Genomic DNA, 25,814 nt, shown 5'->3' on the forward strand with positions numbered 1-25,814 from the left:
CTCTTCATCTAAGCATACATCCCAATTAATTCGGTACATTATGCATCATTACTAAATTAATTGTTTTACTTGATTTCCAATATTAATACACTCCTCTTGAATGATAAATCATTCCTCTCATGGCCATGAATTTCGAGTCACTAATATCTCTATCAAGCGACCAGGATGTCAACTTCTAATCCAAGAGAGCGATGAATCCTCTATTGACTCAACATTATTCTCTCTACTCTTTGCCATATACCCAACTACCGTATTAATCACAATCCGATTAAAGGCTATTTTTAACGGCGTTAAAGCACATAACTACACGCATAGAATAAATGAAGATCTCAAGTCAAAAGGTTAGTTACACTCATTCATAAGAGGAATGACCAATGATGCTTATATGTGGTTTCCTCTTAAGCGGGTCGTGTCCAGTGTACCTTTAAACTCAAGGTACCCCAAGTATAACTTGGATATTTATCTCTTGGTCTATCTCTACCTAGTCACACTCAGCGTTGATCTAAATATCCATGTCCCCTCTAGATATCTATCCGATGAAAGACTATTTTCATATTAATATACCCATTAATCTATGGACTTCATCATTAATCATATACGTACAAAAAAATATATAATTAATGATAAAACTTGTCTTTATAAAATAATTATCCATAAAATACATAAGGAATGTCTTGGCACATAAGTGCACACACTAACATATATTCCTTTTACCCATATTTTTTTAACATTAACACTCATTATTTATGAGTCCCACAATGCACTCAATCATCTTAAAATTTTAATAATAATTTTACTTTAAAAAATAATTTTAAAATTATATTATTACGGATTTTAAAATTATACCATTTTAAAAAGGAAAAAAAAAAGATGGGAGTGGGATGTGTTGGATTGTGAAAGTCGATAGAGGGGGGGGGGGTGAATATCGATCGAAAACGTTCGTAGAAAGTACGTAGTGGAAAAGAATAAAAGCAATGCTAACAAGAACCAATTTACTTGGTTCGGAGCCTTGGTCGACTCCTACTCTAAGGTCCGTGCTCGTTGAGTGCTTTCGTTGGGCAATCCACTAGCAGTTCGAAAAGATGATTACAAAATTAGACTACAGGAATGCTAAATAAATGAAATACCGACAACAATTAAGGAAAAAGAAAGCAGCACATTGTTGGAGAAGCTTTGCAGCGTCGCAGGAGCGCAGCGCTGTATAACAAGCGTTGGAAGACGTTGTGAGTTGTATTTTGCTTCGAGACGAGACCTTTTTATATAGGATGCTCTGGGTGCTTGAATCTTTTCCGGGCACTCGGACCGTGACGTAGGTCTGACCAATCAACGCGCTCCTTGTGACGACAGGATAGAATTTTTGCCTCGAGGTGCCCGGACCACCTCCGAGCGCCGGGATCCCTTCCGGGCGCCCGAACCACCTTCGGGCTCCTGGATCCCTTCCGGGCGCCCGGACCACCTTTCTCCAGAATGTCCTTCTCCTGCAAGAAAGAGTTAGTCCGAGGCAAAAATAATATTTTAAACTACCCTGTAAAATAGAAGTTAGAACAATAAAAGAAGAATAACAATTAGATTCCGTCTCACCGAGACCAGAATCTAGTCAAGATCTCAACTTAGAGTTCCGAAATAATTCTAAGTTAGATCGCCGCCTAAGTTCCCTAACCGGAAACGTGTCCTCACCAAGTCACTCCCCTCCAGTGACTTACCTTAACTTACCTGCCAAACGTCCGGTCAGCCCGTCGACCCGTCTGGACTTCATGCCAACTATTAGGTCTGCCCGTCGACCCGTCTGGACTTCATGCCAGCTATCATATCAGCCCGTCGACCTAGCTGGACTTCGTGCCAGACATCCGGTCAGTCCGTCAACCAGTCTGGACTTCGTGCCAACTATCAGGTCGACCCATTAACCTAGCTGGACTTCGTGCCAGACATCCGGTCAGCCCGTCGATCAGTCTAAACTTTTTCTACACACTTAGTTAAAGTGTTAGATCACAATGAAACTAATTTAACCTACTTTGTTATTCATCAAAATTTAGATTAGACCGTTAGACCAACAGGATGAATACATTGACCGCTTTGAATATCCTTCTCTCTTATGAATGGACATTATAATACTCACTTATAATAAAAATAATACTCACTTATAATAAAAAGGATTATATGAGAGAATATTCTAAATATGTCTAAGTCCCCTTAATTTCTTCTATAATCGGGAGAATTTTATTTTTTTCTCTTCTCTCTACATTTTGAAAAATCTTTTAGCAAGTAATTTCTTTTATAAATGTCATCCTCACCTAAGGATAGTAACCGGATAGATTCGGATTGAATTCAGTCAATCCCAAATCGATCACACCAGAAAAAAAAAATAAACTCAAATCTAGACTCATCTTGTATAGCTTTTCAACCTGTCTCGTCCGGACCTAGCTCAAAATCCGACAGGTCTATAGTGAGTTGGATCCACGAACCGCTAAGTTTTAAAAAATATAATTTAATAATAAGTTATTGTTATTATTATATTATATTATATTATATATATCCGGCAGGTCCTTAGCAGGTTTAGGGTGGATTCCTTAAAACCCAATAACCTGTCTGAACCCATTTTTAAACCCGATTAAGAGATTTAGATCAGTCCTATAATCAATTTGACCCAGTTTAAATCCACCTGAACGAATTTAACAGAGAGCCAAATTTAAATCCGTCCTATATATTACTATCTCTATCTTCTCCCCTGCCTCATTCCCTTTCAATTCACCTTACAAACGACCGTTGCAGAGGCTATTCCCCACAAGGATATACAAACTAATTAACAGTACTTAACTGATAAAGATCGTCAACTTTATCTCTTTGTATTCTTTCTCCTCTTCTGTCCTCGCTCCTCAGCATCAAAGAGCGCTTCAAGATGAAGTCGATCACGTGATGCCGCGACGACAATTTATCTGTAAGCAAATTGAACGTAGTTGTCTAGCTACGTGCGTACGTGCTGTCGGTATTATATTTTTCCTTCATTGCCGTTGCTGCTCCAATTAACTCCTCTCCAGATCTAGTCCTTCTTATTCCCTTTTTAAGTGGCTTGGAATCGCCATCGCGTTCGGATTGCAAATAATTAAGAACTATCGGTGGCTACCTTCTCCTTCATGGGATCTCTGCACATGTTCCTCATCTTCATTTTCTTACTTGTCTCTGTAAACTCCAACCCCTGCGAGCACACTTCGTCTGCTCACCGAACTATTGTTGTCGATGCCGATGGCTCCGGTGACTTTACCACCATCCAAGCGGCCGTCGACTTCGTGCCGGTGAACAACACGGAGCACGTTACTATTTGCATTCGTGCCGGGAACTACGTGTGAGTTAATACTAATCTTAACCTTAATTAGTCAATTGAATGAATGTCATGTGTAAGGTGTTGCAGAGAGAAGGTGGTGGTGGCGGCGACGAAGCCGTACGTGACCTTGCAAGGGGCCGGCCGAGAGGTGACGTCCGTGGAGTGGCACGACCGCCGACCGGGCGAGCGACCGAGGGCCAGATGGGCAACAGCTTCGAACTTACAACACGGCCTCTGTAACTGTTCTTGCCGATGATTTCTCTGCTAGGAATATCAGCTTCAAGGTGAGTGCTTCACTCAATATTATTGCAAGGCGCGGGGGAGAGGTTTTCGGACTTGGCAACGGAAATTTGTGCGGCAAACTAAATTGATAGCAGAACACAGCGCCGGCGCCGATGCCAGGGATGGAAGGATGGCAAGCGGCAGCGATACGGATCTCGGGCGACAAGGCCTACTTCTCCGGATGCGGCTTCCACGGGGCGCAGGACACGCTCTACGACCACGCCGGCCGGCACTACTTCAAGGACTGCTACATCGCCGGCTCCATCGACTTCATTTTCGGAAACGGACGATCCATGTACAAGGTACGGTTAACGAATATGTTAAAACTTAAACACAGGAGAGAGCTGACTGAGTACCATCTGTCTATCGAAAGGATTGCGAACTGCACTCGATTGCGGAGCGATTGGGGTCGGTTGCGGCTCAAGAGAGGAACAGTCCCTACGAGAGAACAGGATTCGCGTTCGTGGGCTGCAAAGTGACTGGCACAGGGAAGGTGTACGTGGGGCGAGCCATGGGACGCTACTCAAGGTTCGTCTTTGCCTACACGTACTTCGACGATGTGGTCGCGCCGGGAGGTTGGGACGATTGGGACGACGACGACAACAACAAGTAGACATTAATCCGTTAATTAATACTCGGTTCTTGATAGTTTTTACTGAAATAATGAATGGTTTATAGGACCGCGTTCTTTGGAGTGTATCGATGTTGGGGACCGGGGGCAGCGTCGGTGCGTGGAGTTTCATGGGTTCGAGAGCTTGATTACGAGACGGCACGTCCATTCCTTGCCAAGAGTTTCGTGAACGGAAGACAATGGCTTGGGCCTTCGGATCCTTGACCTTGTAATTTACTCCACCCGAAGCCTCTCAAACTTTTCTGATTTCTTTTGTTATTGCTTCCTTGGTGTGTACGATCAATAAACGGTACCCATAAGAATTAAGACAATGTTTCTTATCAAACTCTCTAGTACCGTGGCATAATTTCTCGGACTAATTGTCATTATAAAAACAACGATCAGCAACATGGCCGGCCGTAATGGAAAGCAGCAGCAGCAATAGCCCTGAGGGACTATCTTCCAAAAACTGCAGCGGGCTATCCACCACGACGTAGGAAGCTAACGAACGAAGAAAAGAACAAGTAACAGTGGGACAAGAGAGTATTCCAGGCGTGTCGTAGCAGAGAAGGAACAAAAACAGAGACAGTAACAAACGTGTAGCCCCTCTACTCTGCTCTGCGTCTGCCTCTAACGCACTTGTCTGCAGCACTGCATGTGAGGCGTGATGCTGCTGAGCAGCTAGTTCTCCTTTTGTCCATAGCTATTTTGATAAACAAAAGATAAAGAATATATAATTGAAGCTTGGATCAAATTAAATTAGCAGCTAGAGCGATCTGTCATTGCATTCTACTCCATCTATTGTTCACCAGCTGTTGTAGCTAGGAACAACTGGGAATCAAACAAACAAAACAATGCAACTGATATTAGCTAAAGGAAAGATGAACAGGTTCAGAAGCCCACAAACAAAATCACCAACTGAAAGGAAAAGAAAGAGAAAAAAAATAAAACTGAGGATAATTCTTTGGGCAAAACAACCTGTTTTTTTTTTTTTTGTGTGTTCGTTTTGGTTTCTTGTCTTCTTTCATTTCTACACCTCGACTGTTGATTGCTCAAATGTGTCCTTGCATATCCGAAATGTCCGACAGCTCGACCTCGTCGTCCGCCGTCGCCGGCGAATTGAGGTCGAAGAGGCTGGTGCTGTTGGCTGAGGCAGCGGCGACCCATGAGGAGGTGCTCAGCCGAGAGCGTGGCGGCGGATAAAGAGGGACTGAGCTTTTGGCGACTACAATGGGCAAGGAAGAGGTGAAATGGGCCCTCTTGTGGCCTCCGAGAGCTTGACCGGAGCTGAAGACTCTCAAGCAGATGGGGCACTCGTGAATCTTGGCATCGGCTGAGTCGGCCTCGCCATAGATCTGGTCAGGCTCAGTGGCCGGTGCTCGGCCATTGGTCCTTTTGTGAGTCGCCTGATGACTGCCAAGCGCTTGGTACGACCGGAAGACCTTCTTGCACGGGCCGGACTGGTACCGGCCTCGCCCCTTCCGCGGAGGCGGAGGCGCCCGCGATGGCCAAATCTTACCCTCACCCTCACCTTCTTCTTCTTCGTCTTCATTGGAGCCTTCGGAGGGGCGGACGTCCACCGAGGCGGCGGCCCAAGAAGAGTCGCGCGAGAGCATTAAGAGGGACAGGGCGACGTCCTCCTCGGGTGTCGTATCCGAGAAGGAGCTAGCTGGCTTCGCTTCCATGTGGGTGGCCCGCGGCCGCTTTACCGAGCTGCGGATGGCCGTGGGAGACTCCGTATCGCTCTCCCGGTCCTGAACGACAACGCTGGATCCCGCCGGAAGCTCCTCCGAGGCGAACTCGGGATCCACTAGGCGGAAGCTCTTCCTTGGATTCGCTCTCAATCCGTATGAAGCACCCGCCTCCTTACCCTCCACTTTTTGGCCCAACGAGGCTGAGGAACCACCGGGAAGCAGCGAAGCGGCGGCTGTGGAGACAGCGTGGAAGCGCATGTGGCCCCCGAGCGCGCGGCCGTTGCTAAAGCGTCGGAAACAGAGGTTGCAGGAGTAGCGTAACTGCTCCATGTCTGGCTCGACGCAAATCTAGCTTGAATTCTTCTTCTTCAGCGAGCAAGAAGAATTAGAAGAGTAGTTGACAATTAAGCATTCGTCGAACCATGAACGAAGGCAACCCCCCACCACCACAAGGATGACGAACTAACTGCGACAATAACAATCGAAATGAAGAAATTTATTTACTAATCAAGAAAAAGAATAAATGAAAAAAAAAATAACGTTATGTGTATATATCAATTTTTCTCTTGGCATTCCTCATAAATAATTTAGAAAATACCATCAGTTTAATTTCTTTTAAAAGTTAAAATTTAGGTCCAAATTATTTAAATTACTTATTTAGATATGAATCTTATTATGGTTAAAGTTAGTTACCGAAAGCGTTAGAAAAATTGCTAGTGGAAGTTAGGACATGCATGAGTTTCTCATCTTTATGGACACCTTGCGCTAAACTTTACTTCAGCTCATCAAGATTCTTCTCCATTGACATCCATTCACTCTTAGAATCTAGTTCTTGATATCTTGCCTAATCGTCAAATTTCACCCTAAACTAATAAATAGAATCAAGCTCATCATCTTCTAGCCAATTCAACCACTTCAATCAAATTCAGTCGATACTACTTAGAGGGATTTAACCAATGTCGATCGAATTCCATCCTGACCAAATTGTATCTATAACTTCGAGTCTAGCACTATTTAGAGGGATTTGACGTTATCTTTAGCATTTGAGTCATGACATTAACCCAACGTAGATAACAAATGAATTAAGGATATGTAGACTTTTATATATATATATATATATATATATATATATATATATATATATATATATATATATATATATATATATATATATATATATATATATATATATATATATATAAAGGGTGTAAAATATTTTGTTGGATATCTGACCTCCCTATGTTAAGGGTCGTTGCGCTAGGACAAATACCGTCTGATCTTGTCTGAAACTGATGAAGATGGCATGCTAGGTAGGTGACTGTGTTGTTGACTAGAAAAAGACCTCTAATCAGATAAAGAGGTTGCGAACTAGAGCGAAAATCCTCTCTACACACACTCAACAGAACAAACAACGTCAGTGCCAAAAAATAGGGAAGAGATCCTTAACGAAAACTTTTCGACGATCAAGTTAGTATAATGGCCGAGCAAAAAAATGGAGAGATTAATAATAAATGCATACGTGTAAGTAAAACTGTTGTAAAAGCCTACATTGCTAATGGATAGAACCTCATTATATACCTCCTCTCATAACCTCCACAATTATAAGATGACAAAAAATATCGGATGTCAGAAACTGTCGAATAAGGGAATATGCATAGTCTGAGAGGCGTACAGTCATTGTCCGAGGAATCATCCGTTACCCATGTGTACCCTTTTCGTAATTTATGCTATTAATGCGACGATTAAAGCAATATACTGTCACAATATGTCGACTGATATAACGTGTAGAATCACCTTCGAGGAATGTTCCATTGAATGCTCATATAATAGTAAAGGAATATTCTCTGACAAACAGTTGGTATTCTTTGACATGCTTTTATGATTCTCTGACCATGTAGTCTCCCAAAGATGTCCCGATCAGATATTTAGCTGACCGAGTGTATATATAAAAGTAGAGTATTGAGCATAGTAGGGCGTTCAACCCTTAGGGTTGCTCACCCTTAGAGCTGCTCGGATATATGTTGTATGATGCTGGAGATCTAATTATGAAGTAATAGAGAACCAAGTCCCCTAGATCTAGATGACTTTATGACCGACCGACCATATATAGGGATACGTGCTTCTGAAGAATGAGAAACTAAGCCTCAAGAGGGCCGATCAATACTTTCAGCCAATCGGCTTTGTACTCGGAGGTTTGTCCTTGAAGTATAGCTTGAGTTTTAGAAATCCGATCGAGTTTCTTCTGAGGTTGTCTTGTATGTTGATTTTTCAAAGATAAAGATACTGAGCCCTATAATTATGGTTAACTTTATACCCAGGTATCCATATGCAGGAGGACAAAGAAATGAATAGTGAAAACTCATACGTTTGACCGACTGCGTATTAAGTCATAGTCTGAGAGTGAAAGGCTAAATTTTTAGGACCTAGCCGAATATATTCTCGGTCGGTCCTGTGGTTAAACTGTCCTCTCTTAAACCCAAGCGAATAATGGACAGTCAAATATATACTAAGTGCCTTGGCACAAGAGAAAAATGCTAGGACCTTCAGATTTAGCTGGACCTAGGGCCGGTCGCTAGTCATCCTCGAATTGGGACCTTAACAAGCAACACTAGTTATGTGAGGAGCAAAAGAGGGATATGTTAGCTGTCCTTTTTTCTTGATTTTGATTGTCATGTCATTTTGATTTTGATCTTTACATCATCTAGGGGTTCGCATTTAACACCCTATATCACCCTCCATGATTTATCCCTTTCAAAAAGTATAAGGTCATTCTAGAGAGGTCGCTAAGGTGATAGCTTCACCATTTACTTCCATAAATCACAAAAGTTTAAACCTTAGAGATTAAAAAAAAAAATCTCATTTTGTGCCGTAAGATATAGTACAACGATAATAGAAAGAGATGGTGGCCACTTAAAAGAAGGTTTTCAATAGCACACAAATTAAATTTTATGTACGAGTTTTGGACGAGGAGGACTTGGATAGCAAAGAAAGTCTAAAGATGCAAAAATATATGTGGTCCAAACTCACAAAACTACGTTATGGATCCATACAAGATGAGATTGTGAAAGATGATACAAGACAAGATGATATTTTATTCGCATCTTCATCCTACCCTTTCCACAATGAAGAAATAAGCTATATTGTGAATCTTTCTCCTACTCCTTGGACGACGAAGAAATGGATCTTCAAGATGATGAAGTTGAGCATCATGCATTTAGATTTGAAGAAGAAAAAGCTAAGGGAAAAAAAAGACTTCACAACCATATATCCATCAAGTACATGAGCACTAATTTAATTTACTTACGACACATGATGTAATGAATCCAATGAACATGATAATGATCACTGGAATAGAAATTATGAGCAAACATGACTAAACCATGATAGTCCATAAAAGGAAGTATCTACACTAATGAAAAATATATTTATTTAGGTTTTAATTTTGAGTATAAATTTAAGAAATTGATTACTAGGATGTTTTTGTCTCTTTACCCTCTATTTGGATGTGATGAGGGAAGATTCAGTGACAAAAGGGGAAGGAAGAGAAAATAAAATATTTATCTTCTCCTTGAAGGAGAGAAAGTTCATTAACATAACATGTATTACTTTATTTGAGAGTAAAGGAAAGAGAATGAATATTAAATGGATAAAATTATAAAAAAAAATCTTACTTTTTTAAATTAGACATTAAAAAAAATATAAATTAGATATTTTAATAACAAAATTAATTCTTCTATATTATCATTTAAATTAGTTATTTTTTAATAAAAATTAATCCTTTTATACTAATAATAGGATTATAAAAATAATAAATTATCAATAATAAAATAATTAAATGAAAAATAATGAAAATAATAATTTTGAAAATCTCAAATAAAAACCAAGATAGCTCTTCTATTAAAATTTATTAAATTTTGATAGTAAACATAAACAAAAACTTTAGATCAATTTGATGGTAAAGATGATTTCTTCCTTCAATTCAATCAGAAGATTTATCAGATCCCCTCCTCTGATGATCTAGCGGCATGATGAGTTATGAAGAAGGCGAGGGAATTGGATTCCAACAGCACAACAATAGTTAGAAATTGAAAATTTTCTTAAACTATTAAGAATAGAGATAAAATTGGAATATAAAATCTTTTGTTTTCCCTTCCCCTTTCTTACACCCCAATTCCGAGGGTAAAAAAATCTCCCTTTTCATAGATAAAGAAAATTAAAACTTACCTTTTCTTCCCTTCCGTCACTCCTTCCAAAAAAAGGTTCAAAATTTCCATTCTCCCTTATTTCCCCTTCCTTTCCTTTCTCTCACCTCCTCCCAAACCGATCTTAGACTCAAATAATTAGCAAAAATAAACTTGTAATAATAAAATAAAATTTACTGCAAAATAAATAAATAAATAAAGGATTCCATAACTCACCTCACAAAAAATATGTTGTATTGCAACTTTAACTTAAATCATTAAATGCATTACCATTAAGAAATCAAACCCATTTTGATGTGCACCACATAGTTTTTTAAGAAATAACTAAATGAAATCCAAAAAAATTAGCTGAAAACTCTTCAAATTTAATTCATTTATTGCTAGACCAAATACAGCTGTTGATCTTCATTTCTGTACTTATTAACATTTTTATCATATCTAACCTTATTCTCTTAATTAGCAATTTGAGTAGGCAGCCTGGCATGTCATTTTCTCTATTTTACTAATTATTCAATATACTCCATAATTGCACAGGCAATATTCCTCTTCCAAGCATTAATTATTCAAACATAGTCAATAATTTCATTATCTTTTTTCTTGTATGCATGCCTAAAAACATTCAAGTATCTTCATGAAGGATAATTTTTCATTGAGATTTGTGACAACGACTAAATTATAATTCTAATTGGCAAACAATAGGAAGCATCTAATTAAGAAAACATTTTCAAGTTAAATTTTAATCTCCAGGTGCATGCCTCATGCATGACGACTGAGTAAGTTTATTTTTGTTTCATTGCTTGGCCTTTGCAAATGTACTTAAACTTCCTACCTCTATCCATTTATTTATCCATGTCTCTATTATATAGAACCATTTTTTTTTTTTTTTTTTGATAAATTTGTGTTTATCATATCTCTATTATAATATTTAGAATTACGTGGGCAAATAGGAAAGAGTCATGCACTTTTCTGTATAGGAAACGGACTGTGCAGTGGGAAGGTGGGCTGGCTTTCCAATGCTGGAGTTTATTCTTCCAACCTCGTAAGGAAACGCTATTTATTATATGCATTGACTCCAAATACTCATAACATCCCTTTTAAACTAATCAAAATCTATTTTTGATCGTTTCTCTCTGTCCATGCTAAATGCATGGAGTGCCTCCTTGTCTTCTCCCCTCTTCTTCGATGAAGGCAAGGTCACAAACTCTAACCTTCCTTTTCATCTCCCCCTCTCCTCTACCTGTCGCTTCGTTCCTTGTTCATGGGAGTGCAAGAACGGGAGATGAGCAGCAGTGCGGGGAGACGACTACTTTTCCTGTTGCTCCTCTCTTTTCTCTGCTTTTCAGGTGATGATCGATCACTCAACGGTGACAGTATCTTCGGTTGCTCAGGGTTTTGCATTCTGAATCGATTCGCTCGAGCTTTCTCTGATGTGAATGTTTTGGTCAATTGATTATATAGTTGCGTATGATCCAATGGACCCGGACGGCAACGTCACCATCAAGTGGGATTTCATCATCTTCGATGGCAACCATTACACGGTGATCCATTTATATCTTCTCTTCTTTGATTTTGTTTCTGAAAGATTGATTCTTCGTTCTGCGTTTCAACTGTGATCGATCGTTAATTTGCTCGTACGGATGTGTTTGCAGGGATTTAGTATTGTTATTGTTGCCGTCGTTCAACATCGTATTATAATTAATTCATTCGATCCTCTTTTTCACCGTCTTGCATTCTGACGGTAGTCTTGATGATTTCTTGACGTTGTTCTTTTTCACGCAGGTTTTGGTGAGCATCTACAACTACCAGCTTTACCGGCACATCGAGATCCCCGGCTGGCGGCTGGGTTGGACGTGGCCCAAACACGAAGCGATTTGGGACATGCGCGGCGCAGAGTCGACCAACCAGGGAGACTGCTCCCGCTTCAAGGTCAGCACCCTCCCCCACTGCTGCGACCCATCTCCCACCATCATCGACCTCCCCCTAGGCGCCCCCTACAACTTCCGAACCGACAACTGCTGCCGCGGTGGTGTCCTCTCCTCCCTCGCCCAGGACCCCTCCCACATCCAAGCCTCCTTCAAAATGGTCATCGACTCCCGCAACGTCACCGACGAAGCAAATCCCAAGCCGTACAACTTCACCCTCGGAGTTCCCGGTTACACTTGCAGCAACGCCACCAAGGTGGCGGCCAGCAAGTTCAAGACTGACACCGAAAGGACAACCCAGGCACTGTGTGAGTTCTAAGAAACTTACATCTAGAGTGGCAGATCGTGCCATGGTAAGCGATTGCTTACGGTATGCGTTTCTAATGCAGTGACATGGGAAGTGATCTGCTCATACTCGCAGTTCAGGGAATCAGCAACGCCCGGTTGCTGCGTCTCATTGTCGACTTTCTACAGCAGCACCATCGTTTCCTGCCCTGACTGTAGCTGTGGCTGCCAGGGCACACCGACATCACCTCTCTGCTTAAGGCAAGCTCGCCTCGATCTGGAACACAATCTGCATGTCGTCATTTCAGTGCATAAATCACTTGTTTTTGCATTGATTAATGTTGCAGGGATGATGAGAAATACTCCAGGTTGAAGGAACAGTCTAGTGACAGCGATGGATCACAAAACCCTCTTCTCTGCACACAACACATGTGCCCCATTAGCGTGCATTGGCATGTGAAGGTCAGCTACAAAGACTACTGGAGAGTGAAGATGACCATCACCAACTACAACATGAACAAGAACTACAGTGACTGGAATTTAGTGCTGCAACATCCCAACCTTCGAAGCCTCTTGCAGATCTTTAGCTTCAATTACCACCCTCTCCTTCAGTATGGCAGTCTCAGTAAGTACAGATACATGTTCTTTACACCGGAGATAAGTTTATAGCAGAATCTGAATCTGTTTTCTTCTCGCAGACGACACCGGTGTGTTTTGGGGGATCAAGCATTACAATGACATGTTGCTCAACTACGGAGACAACGGGAATGTGCAGAGTGAGATGCTGCTGCACAAGGATACGGAAGAGTTCACGTTCAAAGGAGGCTGGCCGTTTCCGAGGAGGATATCTTTCAACGGTCACGACTGTGTCATGCCACCACCGGATTTGTACCCCTCGCTGCCGAAAGGCTACTCCATGGCTTCTTCCCCGTTGCTTCCTGATGTTACTGTGTTTCTATCCACAATTTTTCTTTCTGTAGTTTTAGTGCTCCTGTGATTATGCAATCCTTTGTTTCTCTGTTAAAATTTGCTAATATGATCAGTATCATTGTTAGACAGGGTGTATTAGGTTTTTTTTTGTATCAAACAAGTTCACAAAAGCTGCAAATATGTTTAGACAGATGGATCGGTCCACTATCAAACATGCATTGAATTACATGGTGCGCACATCACATAATGTGCAGCTGGAACGCCTACAAATGGAGCTAGGAATTAAGTTCAGCATGTGACCGATTAGTTGTGGCAGCTAATAAACAGGTCATTGCATGAAATATTAACAATATTATCTAAAGCTAAATGGAATTAAAGTACAGAATTAAATTTCGATGGAGTTGAACAGCTGAAAAAAAAAATCAAATATAATCGTGTAGCGGCCCACCATGGGAATTGGGGTCCACGAGGGAGGGAGGATTTTAAACTACGTGACAAGTCACCACGACCACGTAAAGGCCCGCCATGGCCGGCTTCTAAAGCTCAATCATTGGTGAGGTGATCTGTCACATTGTAGTACAATGTCAGCTGGACCCCACCAATCACAGCAAGAAGAAAGGTTCAAATGTCACATTTATAGTGTTGGAAAATGATGGGTTCAAATGTTTAGGAACAACTGTATGTTCATATTTTTCCTCACCTCCCATTCAAAGCTCTTGACTTTTTTTACTTAAATATAATAAAATTTATTTATGTCCATAAATAAATAATATTTTAAACCAAAAACACTCAATATACCAATTTTTTTCTTTTGGAATTTGTATGGTACAAATTTGCGTCGCCTCCTGATGTACACTTTAGAATTGTTACGACCTAATTCACGAACTAAATAGGCATTTTCGACCCCGACGTTACAACTCTCTTTTTGCCATCGCATATTGCTGCGATGGACGACGACGTCTTCTCCCGCAGTATCCCGACAACCTCCGCCATCGTGGGGCGGAGGCTGGGATTACTCCCCACGCACACTGCCGCCACCGCTATCACCGCTGATGCCTCTCCGGCGTCGTACGCCCCGCCCAATCTGGTGTCCACCGCCTCCGCCACCCGCCCGGCCGGGTTGCGCAGCACCGGGGCCATCTGCGCAGTCAGCCGCCGCTCGCGCTCGGCGTCGAACGCCTCCGCCCCAGTGACGAGCTCCAGAAGCAGCACCCCGAAGCTGTACACGTCGCACTTTTTGGAGACCATCCCCGAGCGGAGGTAGTGCGGGTCGATGTACCCAGGCGAACCCACCGCCATGGCGAGGCCGGATCTTGGCGGCCCCACGGCCGCCGAGAAGCCCACCCGGGCGGATCCGAAGTCGCACAGCTTCGCCTCCATTCCCCCATCGAGGAGCACGTTAGCGGCCTTCACGTCGCCGTGCACCACCTGGGGATCGCACTCCTCGTGCAGGTACTCCAGTGCCTGCGCCACCTGGCACGCTATCGCCATCCGCTGCGCCCACGGCAGCGCCTCTCGGCCGTGGAGCTTCTCATGGAGGCTCCCTTTCGGTACGTACTCGAACACCAAAGCCCCTTCTTCCTCTGCAATCCAATCGCGATCCAAAACCTCGAATTAGGGAAAACGCAACAGAGGGTTCGAGGGGGGAAAAAAAGGGCAATAGAATTAGGCTACAGATCGCTTACCGTGGTCATCGCAGTATCCGAGAAAGCGGACTATGTGGGAGTGGCGGAGGCGGAGGAGGACGTCAAGCTCCTGACGGAAAGCGCGGTGGAGGCGCTCGCTGGGACGATGGAGCTTGACGGCCACCAGGGAGAAATCCGGGAGGCGGCCGAGATAGACGGTGCTGGTTCCTCCCTCGCCGACCACCACCGCGGAGTCGGCAAACTTCCCGGTCGCGAACTCGACCTCCGCCCAACTGAACCGCCGTGGCATCAGCGCCGCCGCCTCCTTCTCCTGCTCTGTTTCCGGTCCATCAGCCACGCGGGCCTGGGCCGGGCCGAGATCCGACTCGCCCGGGTTCCGGAAGCATCCGCAGAGCGGTATTCTGCTGCCTCGGAACATTCTAACTCAGGCGACAGTATCTAAAGCAACAGGCAGCGAGGAGACGGCGGCCGGAATGGCAAAACGGATAATCCTTAGGGAAATGGGAAGAGAGCAGAGGAGGCTGCGAGAGGAATGGAGAAGGAAGACTACATTTATATGAAGACTTGAATTCACCTAATTTATGAATGAAATAATAAATTAGGTGAATTGTAAGGAATACTGGGGTGGGCTTGGTCAGACTGAGAATGATTGTATGGTGGTAGTGGCGGTGAACTCAAAGGTAATGGAGGGAGGGAGTTGGTGGGTGAGAGGTCTGTCATCACTGTTGAAATCGTCATTGATGAGTATTTGTATGAATTCATAATCTTTCTTATTCCATAAAACAATTAGCAACTCCTTTTTCTTCTCTTTGTCAGAGCTTGCTTTGCATAACTTTGTCTCTCTTAAACTCACTATCTTTGTTTGAGGTGCCTTTACTTTTTAGAAAGATGGGATTTAATATGACTGAGTATTTTGTCCCTTTAGTCAGCCAAGTAATTAACCTTATAGTTGTATGGGATGAGTCATCCAAGTAATTAACCTTATATTTTGAATGGAAGGAAAAGAGAGAGGAAGTAAATTATTTATATTTTTCTTATTTAGGAGGAAAGAAATTTATATATGTGTTATTGTGTTTGAGAGGAAAGTGAAGATAATAAAAATTAAATATACGATTTTTTACCAAAAGGAATGGTCATGGTCATGTTTTTTTATTTATCGAAAAGAACTTTCTAATTTTAAAATTACAAAAGAAAAAAATCAAAAATAATGTTATTCCCTTCTTACCCCTCCCACCAACCTTCTAAATCTCCTCTCTCTCTCTCGTCATTTTCCAATGCATCCCCTCTCTCTAAGATTAAAAAGGGTTTGATATGTTCTATATCAGGTTCATCTTGGGCCTGATATGATCTCATATCAGGCTCACCGTTGGGCATGATATTTTCTCATATCAAACCTACTCTGGATCTGATATGGTCCAATATTAGGTCCACGTTGGGTCTGATATTTTTCATATTAGGCCCAGCCTCCATATCAGGTCTACACTGGGCCTAATATTTTCCCATATTATGCTTGTTGGACTTCATATAGAAAATATCAGGACCACGCTGAGCCTGATATGGTCCAATATCATACCCAACGTAGGTCTGATATTTTCTCATATAAAACCCGTGCATTGAAAAACAACGTGGGATTTAGGAGGTTGGTGGGAGGGGTAGAAGGGAATAACACTATTTTTTACGCTCTTTTTGATAATTTTAAAACTAGTATGTTTGTTTTGGTAAATAAGAAAACATGACTGCTCATTTTGGTAAAAAACGGTTAGATATATAAAGTTACAAAATTACTCTCACTTTTATTAAAAACTTACACATTCAAAAACCTAGTGCATCTTGCAAACATTTATTATTTAAGACTTACATATTTAAGCAATTATAGCTCATTTGTTAAAATTGACGTCAAAGTCGGAGTCAGCGTCGAAGTCGGTGTCGGTGTCAAAGTCGGTATTGGCATCAGTGTTAGCGTCGAAGTCAGTGTTAGCATCGGCGTCGACATCGACGATGTGCGAGCGTCGGACACTACGAGTCAAGCGGTGCTAGTATTTTTTATCATGACAAAGAATATCTAAAATAATAAATTTTAAAATTAATATAATAAAATAGAGATAAAATTAGAATATACATTTTTTTTAAATTTATTTTATCCTTCCTTATACTCTAAATTAGGATGTAAAAAATAAAAAATTCTTTCATTTCATAAATAAAGAAGAATTTACCTTTACTTAATTTTCTTTGCTGTAGCTCATTTTCTTCCAAACAAAATTTTAAATTTTCTTCACCTCACCCCCTCCTAAACAGTGCTTAAAGGGGGAGAGAGAAACCAGCAGTGCATGTGATGGAACCGTTCACCTTTGCTTGATCCCTCCTAGGGGTAAATGGATGGTGATGTAGTTTGATTTTAATGTATAAAGCATTTTTTACCTGAAGCCCTACACCTAATACAATGACACTCCTAGGTTTCTACGTGTTAGTTCAAAGCTAGATATACAAGTATATGATTTTTTTAATGCCAGATATTACATTGTTATTAAGTTGTATAAATCATGAGACAATTAGTCTCTTTTTTTTTTTTTTTAAACGTGCTTCAATTTGAGAGAATCATCACCTATATTGTTTTCTCCCTCTTATCCTATATTGTTTTCTCCCTCTTATCCTATTCCTTGCGAATAAACAAAGCTAATTTGACAATCGATTATGATCCTCTTCAAAATCTAAGTCAGACAGACTATTAAATAAGATGGATAAAATTTTGACTACATCGTGATATTTCAAGGAGGATATGTTGAGATAATTTTTTATATTGATCAAGTCGTCAGAAGTCCTCTGATTAACGTCACCTGCAGCCAACGACCGGATTGTCCCAGTCTCTGGTACCCCGATACTTGAGGCAGATCCAGCGAATATATAAGTAACAGACTCAGATGCATAATAATGAAATGTCATATAATAAGAATGGAGAACGTACCCTAGCCTAAGGGGCACTCTTGTGTGGATCGGTAAGCTGATCGGGATACTGCTAGCGTTACCCTGACCCGGAAGGCTAGATGACTCTGAACAGGCTGGAGAGGTGGATTTGACGACGCAGTGGCACGAATCAGATGCGACCTCAGCACGCAAACTGGGATATGACAATATCGACACACAGACCGAGAGATAATAGCAGCACGTAGGTCGAGATATGAGATCGACATGTTGGTCGGGATATGATATCGGCATGCAGGTCGAAACACAACAACAGCGCGAAGGTCGGAACACAATAGCGAGATGCACTACAACCGTAGCTCGGGATACAACACACAAACTAGATCAGCACAGGGGTCGGAACACAATAGTGACACAGAATCAGAATAGGGGTGAAGTCGATGCGTGAACTGTCGTCACATGGATTGCCGCCGCGTGGAGGCTGCTGGCGAAGGAGGTTGCGGTGCGTGGTGGCTGCAGGCCCCTGCGGTAGCGCCAAAAAGGGGGAGGACGGTGCGGTGGCTGGTCGACGAGGATGCAACGACCGATGAGGCGGCAACAGCGCGCGGTGCTTGGGCTGTAGCACGTCTCAAATGAGGGAAGAGGGGGCTAACTGCGACGACCAAAGAAAAAGGGCGTGCCAGCGTCGGCTGGTGTCAGCTTTGGGGTCATCGACCGATGTTGGCATCGGCCTCCATGAGGCGAAGGACCAAAACCTCCCTTGCGTCTTTGTATTGGCGGTGGAACCCCGAAGGAAGAAGATGGTGGCTGCAAGCTGTTGGAGAAATTTGGGTACCCTAGATTTTGCTGTTTGAGCAAAGGTTTAAGTTAGGTTTATTGTTATATTTGATATGTATTATGAGTATGTAGGATAAAGGTACAACAAGGAAAGTCCAAGGGTGATCTTAACAAAGGAGAAAAGTCCAAGAGTGAGTCTTGGTAGTGTAAGTTTAAGTATGTAGTCTTGGTAATGTAAGTCCAAGTGTGACGACAAAGGATGAAGTCCTAGAGCGTAACTCTTAGCAGTGAAGACCCGACAATGATTATAAGGCTAATGGAAGCTCCAAAAGGTAAGGCGTGAATGATGAGGAGGCATTCGAGGGACGCAAGACTGATGAAGGAGGCTAGAAGGCTAGGTTTTGTTGTACGGGTAAGGATGAGTACATGAGAGACTGTACTCAGGGTAAAATTCTAGTGTGTAATGTAGTAGCACTGTAGCATTACTGTTGCGTTACTGTATTAGTCGACTGGTATTTTCATCAATCGACTGGTAGCCGACTGTTGGCTTGTAACAGTCAAATTTTACTTAGGACTAGTTGACTGGTGGTTGTATTAGTCGACTGGTGGCGGGAAACACAGCTAGGTATAATAGAGCTCGGGGTGCTTGGTCATGGTTGATGAAAATAGAGGTGGTTAACCCCTATTAGAGTCTCCAAGGTCTTCTTAAGTGATCAAGAGCTTGTGCGAGTTTGTGACAATGTTTCTCCACCCACAAAGAGCTACTTGAGCTAGCCGGAGGTTTTCCGGGGAGTCATCCACCGACGGATTAGGATCGTCCACCTTACGGATAGCCGTGGAGTAGAAACTTTATCTCCGAACCACGTTAAATCAACGTGTTAGGTTTACTTTCTCTTGTTAGTATTTATTTTTGTATTCCGCTGTGCATACTAACCATGGTAGGAAGCAAACGTTGGATGAGTCGCTATTCACCCCCCCCTCTAGTGCCGTCAAGGTCCCAACAGAAGCATCTGCTAACAAGAGGAGAGGGAGCCGATGGAGAAAATGCAGAAAGAGATGGAGCAAGGGAAAGAGAGAAGGGGGGAGGCGGCTTGCCGGCGATGAGAGAGAAGGTTGTGACGGTGATAGCGACAGCGGCGGTGTGTACGAGAAAGAGGTGTGCCCCCCTTCTCTCCCCGCATCCGGCGGCGAACCAAAAACACGAAGGAGAGCCCTAAACAGTGATTTGACCAAAATACCCTCCCCCTTCTCCTAATTCCACTAGGGGCCCCAAGATATATCCATATCATAAACCTCCCCTTAAAGTCTAGTCGAAGGAGGCGCGAGTCCGACTGACTAAATCAAGCCTAACGTAAAACAGAATCACTACTGAATGTAGAATCAGATCGTTGTGCTCGTCGTATAACGTTGAACGAGTAGCTGTGGCGATGATGAGCAAGTGACTAAAAAATAGTGTCGAGCAAGCGATCAAGCGAATGCCGAGCGGGTGATAGGGTGAAATGCCCCATGGGCAATCGAGCAAATGTCGAACGAGCGATGAGACCAACACTCTACAAACAATGATGATGTTGAGTGAGCGACAAAGACATCGTTGAGGGAGCAATAAGTCTAACAATTGCTGACCAAATGGCAAGCGGGATGTCGAGCTGAATAGGGAATGGAAAGCAGAGCTGACGACCGAGCGGATGCTTAAGGGGCGATCGATCGAATAAAGGCATGCCCAACTGAGCGACGTGAGAAATAGCACCAAGTGTGTGCCAAGTAACCGATCGATTGAATGCTGAGAGAGACCGAGTGATATCGTGAGACGGTCGGGCGATGCTGAGCAAAGCGGTTGAGCGATTATGCAAATGACAAGCAAGAAGTAAAACAGGTGCTGACCGAGCGGTGAATACGGGGCAGAGCGATGAGTGAGACGCAAGCTACGAGTGTCGGGCAGAGCCCCGAGAGATACGCGAGCGACGAGTGCCGGACAAAGCGGTGAGTGAGACGCGAACGTTGAGTGCCGGGCAGAGCGGCGAGTGAGACGCGAGCGACGAGTGCCGGGGCAAAGTGGCAAGTGTGATGCGAATGATAAGCGCCGGATAGAGCGGCAAACGAGGCACGAGCTATGGGTGCCAGGCAGAGAGGTGAGTGAGACGCGAAAGATAAGCACCGAGCAGAGCGACGAATGAGGCGCGAGTGATGAATGTCGACCAGGCGACGAGCGTCGAATAGAGCAGCAACTGAGACCAGCACATGATCAAGGAGAGAACCCGGTTAACTAATTGTTGTGCCCGACCGAGAGGTCGTTGGCCACAAAAGCCATACTTGCTTATAACACGCTCTCGGGCGAGAGTCTGGAAAGCTGACCGAGAGAATTCAATCGACCAATCGAATGGTACCTAATGGATGCCAAACGAATGGAAGAATGTCGAGTCTACATATAAAGCAAAAGATCGAGTAGTGCCAAGCGTGCATATAAACGGAACAAAGCGAAAGATTAAGTAGCGCAGAGTGGGAAATAGAAGAAATGTCGATCGAACACTTTGGAGAATGCCGAGCAGGAGGAAAGATGATGGGCGAGCAGTGTCGAGCGCGCGACCGAGAAAGTGCCAACTGGGCAAGCGAGATAACGTTGAGCGGGTGGAAAGATGATGGGCAAGCGATGTCGAGCCCGCAATCGATAAAATACCGACCGTGCAACAGTAAACCGCGATCAAACGACCCAAAAATGCCCACCGAGCAATCAAGAAAACGCCTAGCGGATGGAAATTAAAGACAATGGGCGAGTGATGTTGAGCGCGTGACCTAGAAAATGTTGATCGAAAGACAGTAAACCGCGACCGAGCGATTGAAAAATGTCACCCGGGCAATCGGGAGAACGACAAGCGGGTGGAAAGAAAATAGGCGAGTGGTGACGAGCGCGCGACCAAGAAAGTGCTGATCGGGTAATCAAAAAAATGTCGAACGGGCGACCAAGATAATGTTGAGCGGGTAGACGGAGGACGGGTAAGCAGAGCTGAGCGCGCAATTAAGAAAGTGCCGACCGAGCAACAAAGACAATGCTGAGCGGAACCTAGAGGTCGATGGCGAGTGAGAGTGAAACCCACGAGCTGAGCGGGAGCGAATCCTGTGAATGGAGCGGGTGTGGAGCCTGTGTGATCGAAAACGAACGGGAGCAGATCTTGAACTGAGCAAGCACAGAGTTGGTGAGCTGAGGGGGAGTGGATCCCAAGAGATTGAAAAGCACAACGTCGATGCACCGAGTGAGCGTGAAGCCCATCGAAGGCGAATGCAAGAGGGGGCAAAGCTGGAGATCCGAGAGGGCGCAAAGCCCGTGAGCCGAGTGGGTATTAAACCCGTGAGCGGAGCAGGCGTGGAGACCATGAGATCGAAGGCGAACGGGAGCAGAGCCCTTGAGCCTAGTAAGCGCAAAGCTGGTGAGCCGAGGGGGATTGGATCCCGAGAGATTGAAAAGTACAATGTGTAGGGGATCAGTGGCCGGCTTGAAGGGGGGTTGGATAGACGGCGCCCCCGAATCGATCGGTTCTCCTACAATGTTAGCTTGCACAGCGGAATACAAATAAAACAAACAAGCTAAAAGCTAAAACTAAGAAAGGAAATGCAAATCGCTAACACGTTCGTTTAACGTGGTTCGGAGATTAGGGCTACTACTCCACGGCGTGTCCTTGAGGTGGGCGATCCCGATCCGTCGGTGGATTAGCCCCCGGCAAACTCCGGCTATCTCAAGTAGCTCCTTGTGGGTGGAGAAACCTCACCGCAACACTCACAAACACTTGAGAACAAGTAAACTACTAATTAAGGTTTACCACCACTAATTTCGTCAACTATAACCAAGCTCCTAAGCTTTGGTTATATAGGCCGCGAGTTGAAAATCCCGCCTACCAATCGACTGTCAAAACATCCAGTCGACTGCCCTCTGTGGAAATTCGGCCGTTACATCCCAACGGCTCGATACCAGTCGACTGCTAAAACTTGCAGTCGACTGTCAAAACATGCAGTTGACTGATCCACACTGACCGAACGAACAGAATCATTATGTTCGCACCCAGTCGACTGCGCGGTCGACTGTACCAGTCGACTGCTAAAACATGCAGTCGATTGCTACATTACTGCTACAGTAACGCGACAGTAAAACCCTAAAACTAGGATTTTACTCTGAGTACAATCTCTCGTGCACTTGTACCCTCACTCTTATGACTCACTTGATGCTTCTTTGCAGCCTTGACCTCTTGTCTTCAAGCCTACTTCCTTTGGCTCTCGTCTCTCGGATGCATTCAAGTCCGAGGCTCGTCCCAATGTCATCCTTCGCGTATGCCTCGAAGTCGCTTCCCTCGGCCCTTGTCCTCGCTGCATTGTCCACGGTCCCTCGGATGCTCCATCCTTCACGAGGCCCGAAGCCATCAACTTGAGTCACATGTGTATCCTGTAAACCTGCACAACTCAAATACACATATCAAATACAAGGGTGAACCTAACTTAAACACTTTGCCCAAACACCAAAACACATGGTCGCACGGACCATTGGGATTGCTCCAACACAATGTTGATGCATCGAGCGAGTGTGAAGCCCATCGAAGGCGAATGCAAGAGGGGGCAAAGCTAGAGATCTGAGTGGGCATGAAGCCCGTCAACCAAGTGGGCATGAAGCCCGTCAACCAAGAGGGCATGAAGCCCGTGAGCCTAGCGACGAGTGAGACGAGTGCTGATGAGCGTCGAGTGTCGACCGAGCGACGAGTGAGAAGAGTACTCGGCCAGGGAAGAAACCTGACCGGCTAATAGATGTGCGCGTGGATAGCACACGCTTATAACTCGCACTGGGGAGAGAGTCTGGAATACCGATCGGGAGATCGTTGGTCACGAGAGCATGCTCGCTTATAACTCACGCTAGGACGAGAGTCTGGAACCCGACCGAGAGGTCGTTGGTCGCTAGAGCATGCTCGCTTATAACTTGCGCTAGGGCTAGAGTCTAGAGTCCGACCGGGAGATAGTTGGTCGCGAGAGCATGCTCGCTTATAACTTGCATTGGGACGAGAGTCTTGAACCCGACTGGGAGGTCGTTGGTCATGAGAGCATGCCCGCTAATAATTCGCATTGGGGCGAGAGTTTTGAACTCGACCGGGATGTCGTTGGTCGTGAGAGCATGCTCGCTTATAACTCGTGCTGGGGCGTGAGTCTGGAACCCGACTGAGAGGTCATTGGATGTGAGAGATGATCACTTATAATTAGCATTAGGACGAGAGTCTGGAGAGTCGACCGAGAGGTCGTTGGTAGCGAGATAATGCTTGCTTATAACTTACGTTGGGGCGAGAGTCTAGAGAGCCGACTGGGTGGTTGTTGGTCACGAGAGCATGCTCGCTTATAACTCGCACTAGGGCGAGAGTCTGGAATGTTGGTCGCGAGAGCATGCTCGCTTATAACTCGTGTTGAGGCGAGAGTCTGGAATGTTGGTCGTGAGAGAATGCTCGCTTATAACTCACGCTGAGGCGAGAATTTGGAATGTTGGTCGCGAGAGCATGCTCGCTTATAACTCGCGCTGGGGCGAGAGTCTGGAATGTCGACCGAGAGATCGTTGGTCTCGAGAGCACACGCCTATAACTCGCACTGGGGCGGGAGTCTGGAACGCCGACCGGGAGGTCGTTGGTCGCAAGAGCATGCTCGCTTATAACTCGCACTGGAGCAAGGGTTTGGAATGTTGGTCGCGAGAGCATGCTCATTTATAACTCACACTAAGGCAAGAGTCCTGAATGTTGGTCACAAGAGCATGCTCGCTTATAACTCATGTTGAGGCGAGAGTCTGGAATGTTGGTCGCGAGAGAATGCTCGCTTATAACTTGCGCTGAGGCAAGAATTTGGAATGTTGGTCGCGAGAGCATGCTCGCTTATAACTCGCGCTGGGGCGAGAGTCTGGAATGTCGACCGAGAGATCGTTGGTCTCGAGAGCACACGCCTATAACTCGCACTGGGGCGGGAGTCTGGAACGTCGACCGGGAGGTCGTTGGTCGCAAGAGCATGCTCGCTTATAACTCACACTGGAGCAAGAGTTTGGAATGTTGGTCGCGAGAGCATGCTCATTTATAACTCGCACTAAGGCGAGAGTCCTGAATGTTGGTCACAAGAGCATGCTCGCTTATAACTCACGTTGAGGTGAGAGTCTGGAATGTCGATCGAGAGGTCGTTGCTCACGCAAGCATGCTCGCTTATAACTCGCACTGGGGCGAGAGTTTAGAGTCCGACCGAGAGGTCATTGGTGATATTCCAGCTCAAGACTGGTGGCGATAGCTCGACCCCGAACGGGGGAGGATAAGCTTTGAAGTCCATAGAAGCAGAGCCTGTAGCAATATGAGGGGGCAAAACCTTTATCATACATGATCACGAAATGGTGTCGACTGACTGAGGATCTAACTTAATCCATCGGCTCCCAAATACCCGTGAAGTCGGGGGAGAAAAAGTGTCATCTCGGCCTGCATGCCGAGGTCGCATCCAGTTTCATGCCACCGTGTTCGGCTTCACATCTTCAGATCCAGCTCTCCAGTCTGTTCAGAGTCATGTACTCTTTCGGGTCAGGGCAACGCTAGCAGTATCCCAACTAGCTTACCGATCCACTCGAGGGCGCCCCACTGGGCCATGGTACGTTCTCCATTCTTATTCTAAGCGTATTTCATTATTATACGTCTTAATCTGTTACTTATATATTTGTTGGATCTATCTCGAGTATTGGGATACCGGAGACTGGGGTGACCCGGTCGCTGGCTGCAGGTAGCGTTGACCAGAGGACTTTTGATGACTTGATTAACATAGAAGTCATCTCAGCATATCCCCCTCCTGAACATCACGAGTCGATCAATATTCCATTCACCTCACCCGACGATCCGTCTAACTCAGATTTTGGACAGGATAAGATCATAAAATGATCTCATATTTTATTTTTTTTATATAATTTGGGGCGAATTGTAAGGAACCATCTAGGTAAACATAAACTGGATTCTGCAAGTTGTTAACACAAGGCAAACCCTAGACCTTTTCATCCTAAGTAAGATCAAAATTGGCAAATTTAAATAAGATATTGTGTATCTTTAAATATGTGTGCATGACTGAGCCAAATTCATATAAAAGGAACATTTAGTACAATGGATCTAGAAGCAAATCTACAAGAGAAGAGAAGATCAAATCGATACACTACCTTTTTCTTTTTTTTGGGATAAGAAACGATATACTACCTTTC

General features: G+C 44.3%; 3 protein-coding genes and 1 pseudogene across 3 annotated transcripts; 2 read left to right on the plus strand and 2 right to left on the minus strand.

Annotated features, from left to right (window-relative positions):
• Positions 1 to 3,093: 3,093 nt before the first annotated feature.
• On the plus strand, positions 3,094 to 4,925 carry LOC121990562 (annotated as a pseudogene).
• Positions 4,926 to 5,242: 317 nt separating this feature from the next.
• LOC121990563 (zinc finger protein ZAT9-like) lies at positions 5,243 to 6,390 on the minus strand. Its single transcript, XM_042544677.1, has one exon. The coding sequence runs from the start codon at positions 6,233 to 6,235 to the stop codon at positions 5,264 to 5,266; it is 972 nt and encodes a 323-aa protein (XP_042400611.1). The 5' UTR covers positions 6,236 to 6,390; the 3' UTR covers positions 5,243 to 5,263.
• Positions 6,391 to 11,438: 5,048 nt separating this feature from the next.
• LOC121990564 (COBRA-like protein 7) lies at positions 11,439 to 13,369 on the plus strand. The gene is made up of 5 exons (XM_042544679.1): positions 11,439 to 11,645; positions 11,887 to 12,337; positions 12,419 to 12,575; positions 12,662 to 12,939; positions 13,013 to 13,369. The coding sequence occupies exons 1-5, from the start codon at positions 11,541 to 11,543 to the stop codon at positions 13,309 to 13,311; spliced, it is 1,290 nt and encodes a 429-aa protein (XP_042400613.1). The 5' UTR covers positions 11,439 to 11,540; the 3' UTR covers positions 13,312 to 13,369.
• A 647-nt stretch (positions 13,370 to 14,016) lies between these two features.
• LOC121989098 (salt tolerance receptor-like cytoplasmic kinase 1) lies at positions 14,017 to 15,757 on the minus strand. The gene is made up of 2 exons (XM_042542933.1): positions 14,930 to 15,757; positions 14,017 to 14,827 (listed from the first exon to the last, which is right to left on the minus strand). Exons 1-2 carry the CDS (start codon positions 15,306 to 15,308, stop codon positions 14,130 to 14,132), a joined length of 1,077 nt encoding a protein of 358 aa, XP_042398867.1. The 5' UTR covers positions 15,309 to 15,757; the 3' UTR covers positions 14,017 to 14,129.
• Between the last annotated feature and the right edge of the window lie 10,057 nt (positions 15,758 to 25,814).

The sequence above is a fragment of the Zingiber officinale genome, chromosome 6B (genome assembly GCF_018446385.1).
Source record: "Zingiber officinale cultivar Zhangliang chromosome 6B, Zo_v1.1, whole genome shotgun sequence".
Classification (NCBI taxonomy): Eukaryota; Viridiplantae; Streptophyta; class Magnoliopsida; order Zingiberales; family Zingiberaceae; genus Zingiber; species Zingiber officinale.

What these genes read in the sequence shown, in the direction of transcription:
- LOC121990563 (XM_042544677.1), bottom strand. Translation starts at nt 6,235, where the DNA reads ATGGAGCAGTTACGCTACTCCTGCAACCTCTGTTTCCGACGCTTTAGC.
- LOC121990564 (XM_042544679.1), top strand. Translation starts at nt 11,541, where the DNA reads ATGTTTTGGTCAATTGATTATATAGTTGCGTATGATCCAATGGACCCG. An exon ending in TCGATGGCAACCATTACACG is followed by an intron (nt 11,646 to 11,886) that starts GTGATCCATTTA and finishes TTTTTCACGCAG; the next exon opens with GTTTTGGTGAGCATCTACAA. An exon ending in ACATCACCTCTCTGCTTAAG is followed by an intron (nt 12,576 to 12,661) that starts GCAAGCTCGCCT and finishes TTAATGTTGCAG; the next exon opens with GGATGATGAGAAATACTCCA.
- LOC121989098 (XM_042542933.1), bottom strand. Translation starts at nt 15,308, where the DNA reads ATGTTCCGAGGCAGCAGAATACCGCTCTGCGGATGCTTCCGGAACCCG. An exon ending in CGGATACTGCGATGACCACG is followed by an intron (nt 14,828 to 14,929) that starts GTAAGCGATCTG and finishes ATTGGATTGCAG; the next exon opens with AGGAAGAAGGGGCTTTGGTG.